The 3,196-nt window shown below is 60.0% G+C and overlaps 2 protein-coding genes across 2 annotated transcripts in view; one reads left to right on the top strand and one right to left on the bottom strand.

Moving 5' to 3' along the window:
- NGA_0603100 (uncharacterized protein) overlaps positions 1-1,058 on the bottom strand; it is a gene marked incomplete at both ends in the record, with an annotated part of 3,482 nt that extends 2,424 nt beyond the window's left edge. Inside the window, one exon of the mRNA XM_005855701.1 lies at positions 255-1,058. Within this exon, the coding sequence (XP_005855763.1) occupies positions 255-1,058 (804 nt within the window). The remainder of the gene's footprint in view (positions 1-254) is intronic.
- A 978-nt stretch (positions 1,059-2,036) lies between these two features.
- On the top strand, positions 2,037-3,196 carry NGA_0602200 (rna binding s1 domain-containing protein; the record flags this gene model as incomplete). Its single annotated transcript, XM_005855693.2, has 1 exon — positions 2,037-3,196. A coding segment is annotated over exon 1 (1,135 nt), but the record flags the coding sequence as incomplete, so codon positions are not given.

The following is a 3,196-nucleotide window of genomic DNA, read 5'->3' on the forward strand; positions in this document are numbered from 1 at the left end:
GTCGAAGGAGGGGGAGGGCCGCCGTCACCCCAGGCGAGGCTCAGACCGTCCATCCAGAATTTGTCGGAATAACACAATGCCCGGAGAAATGACGCGGTCAAGAAGAGGAGAGAGGCTCGGAGTGCAGGACCGGTTTTTCGAAAAATGTAACGGGCGACGCGTTCGGGGAATAAGCGTCCCAAAAAGAAACGGCCAGCCGGAGGCAGCCGTGAAGGCGATTGCCGCATAGGCATGATGGCGGGGGCAATCATGACAAGCGTGACAGGAGCAGTGACGCCGCTTTCTGCCTCTCTCCCGCCATCCCCGCCTCCCTCCTGCTGCACGTGGCGTACGGCCATGTAGGCCGATGTCAAGGCCCCCATCGAGTGACCGAGGAACACACGACGCTCCCCTCCCTCGTCCGCTTCCTCCGCCATCCCTTTCCCGCCGTCCCTCTCACCCTCTCGTCCTAACTCCTCCATCAGCCTCCCCCCCAACCGGGCATTGTGCTCGAAAGTGAACAGCTCACCTTCCCCTCCTCCCGCCCCGTTTTCCCTCCCTCCTTCCTTGGGCACCTCGGTAAGCCCGAACCCCGGCGCATCGTGCGCAACGGCCAGGGCTGGATGCGTCCGACCGAGAAGGCGGGCCAGGGGGGCGAGGACGGGCTCGAAAGAGAAGGCGTTCGCGCCAAATCCATGGTTGCAGTGGACGAGGTACCTGGCCCCTCGGCTCCTGGAGCGGGACGTCGAAGAGGGAGCACCGAGGCCGGGCCCATCCCGGTGTACGAGCGCGTGGAGCTTAAGGATGGGGGATGAGGGAGGAGGGGAGGAGGGCAGTCGGGGGGAGGAAGACGGAAGGTCCTCCGCAGATAGAGTTCGAAATTGAGAGGTAGGGAATCGAAGCATCTCCGGAGGGACCAGGGAGGGGGCGTAGAAAAGTTGCAGTTGGAGCTGTCGTAGTGGGACGAGGTAGACATAGGCCTCCAAGAGCACGAATGCGAGTGAGATGAGGGGGCTTGTGAGGTGGGAGTACGGCAGTCCAGTGATATGCCACCTCCATTTCTTAAAGGGTACGAGCATGCGACGTGCGATTGCCAGGAAAACGGCGGTGCTTTGGAGAGCGACGCGGCTGATCCTGGGTCGGGGCTTGAATCCGAAAGAGAGAACTCGGCCATCGGGAAAGACGATCCCCCTCCCGGACCCCTGGAGCGTCGGGGAGGAGGACACTGCCAGGGGCACGGCGTTGGTGCTGCTGCTGAACAGCCGCGTGGAAAATGAGAAGGGCGCCTGATCACTAGCAATGTAGTGAAGTCGTAAACTGGGTGATAAGATAGGCGCTCGAAGCTTGTCAGAGAGGACCTCAAAAGAGACAGGTCGTGACCAAGCCAACGCGCACTGCACCCTTGACAAAAATGAGCAAGCCACTAGACCCAAAAGGGCTACGCCGAGGAAAGAGCGCCGCATTAGAGCCCAAAATGAGGAAACTGCCTTTTGAGACATCTTGCCATTATATTGCTGTCTTGGCTTGTGCAATACATAATGAAAAGGCTGAGCGTTGTGGACATGGAGGCAGGAAGAACACGACCCGCGGGGGAGGTCGAACTAAGGGGGGTTCCCCCGAAACCAACAATAATTTCCATCGCACGACACCATACACTCTGGACATGTCAATATGAGCCTCTTGTGTATCGTATTTATCGATCCTCGACTGCTTTCTACGGCACGGTGTGCCAGCCTCTGGGGGTGTAACTGAGGCGGCGCAAGATCAGCGTTGAAGTTTGTTGTCGACCTTTCAATGTCTCACTTGCCCTCTCCCCGAGGACTGCTCATGCCCCTTTTGGTCATTTTTAAATGGCCCCCGCTTTCCTTGAGACAGCCATGGACATGTGTGCTACACGTTTTCTTAGAGTCTAACGCGAGCTTGACCAGGTTGTCCCCGGAATCCTTCCTGACTTTCCTGTGCCGCGAGGACCCTACTCGCATATCTTGACCGTACGTGTTGGTCGGAGCATTACCGCAACATCTCACGCCCACGACCAATGCCTTTGTCGTATCATTACCACAGGCACTCCGAAGAGAGAAAATGCCCGTGCACAGGATGTTCGTCCTCACGCTTTCCTCTTTATGCCTATGGCGTGGTCTACCCTCGGCTTCTGCTTTCTTGGCCGCACGCTTCCCTTCCTTTGCCCCACTCAGTGCCGTGTCCGCCCCTTCGATTGCCCGTCATATTTCTGTATTCCTTCCAACAAACCGCGCCAGCATTTGCATGCTCTCATCGTCGTCCGAGTACTTTGCGGTCATTGACGAGATGAAAGTGACGGAATTGAAGGAGCATCTCCGGCGCCTGAAGAAACCCGTCTCGGGCACTAAGGGGGTGCTGCAAGAGCGCTTGAAGGAGGCTCTGACGGAGACACCCGTGCAGCTCAGCAGCATCACAGCCCCCACGTCACCAGAAGCGTCAGTGACGTCCGAAGGAAGTGACCAGGGCATGGACGTGGAGGAGGAAGAGCAACTTCTGCCCCCAGCCGACCTAGGAGATATTGAGGACGGGCCACTCGGCAATGGCGGCGGGGCCAGGGCGAGTCCTGGGGGCCGCGCCGCCCAGTTTTCACGTGGGTACACCGAGGATGAAGACGCGTACGACCAGACTGGTCGAGGCGGGGGCTCCAGAAGGGGGCCGGGCGGGAGAGCCCCGTGGAGGGCGGACGAGGAGGCGTGGGCGCATGCCTCGGAGGAGGTGGTGGAGATCGGGCAAGAGATGGAGGCAGAAGTGATGAGTTTCTCGGATCTGGGCATTACGGTGCGGTTGGATGGGCGGTACCGTGGCTTGATCTACGAGGACGAGCTCGACTACCAGCGGGACCGGCAAGGACTGCGGGTAGGGGACCGGTGCGCCGTGTACGTGCAAAAAGTCCGGCGGGACGGAAAAGTGGACGTGTCGTTTCGGAAGTTCGGAACTTTCCCCAAGCTGCAGGACGGTCGGCAGGTGGTGTGGGACGCGCTCCTGGCCTCCGCGGACGGGTCGTTGCCTCTTGGGGACCGGAGCGACAGCGAGGAGGTGGTGGCGGCCCTTGGGATCAGCAAGAGCCAGTTCAAAGCCGCGGTGGGCATGCTCTACAAGGCGCGGCAGGTGCAAGCCCCCGAGCCCTATCGGATAACCCTGGTGCCGGAAGAAGAGAGGGGTGGGGAGGGAGAAGAAGGAGGAGAGGAGGGCGGGC

The sequence above is a fragment of the Nannochloropsis gaditana genome (genome assembly GCF_000240725.1).
Source record: "Nannochloropsis gaditana CCMP526 unplaced genomic scaffold scaffold130, whole genome shotgun sequence".
Classification (NCBI taxonomy): Eukaryota; class Eustigmatophyceae; order Eustigmatales; family Monodopsidaceae; genus Microchloropsis; species Microchloropsis gaditana.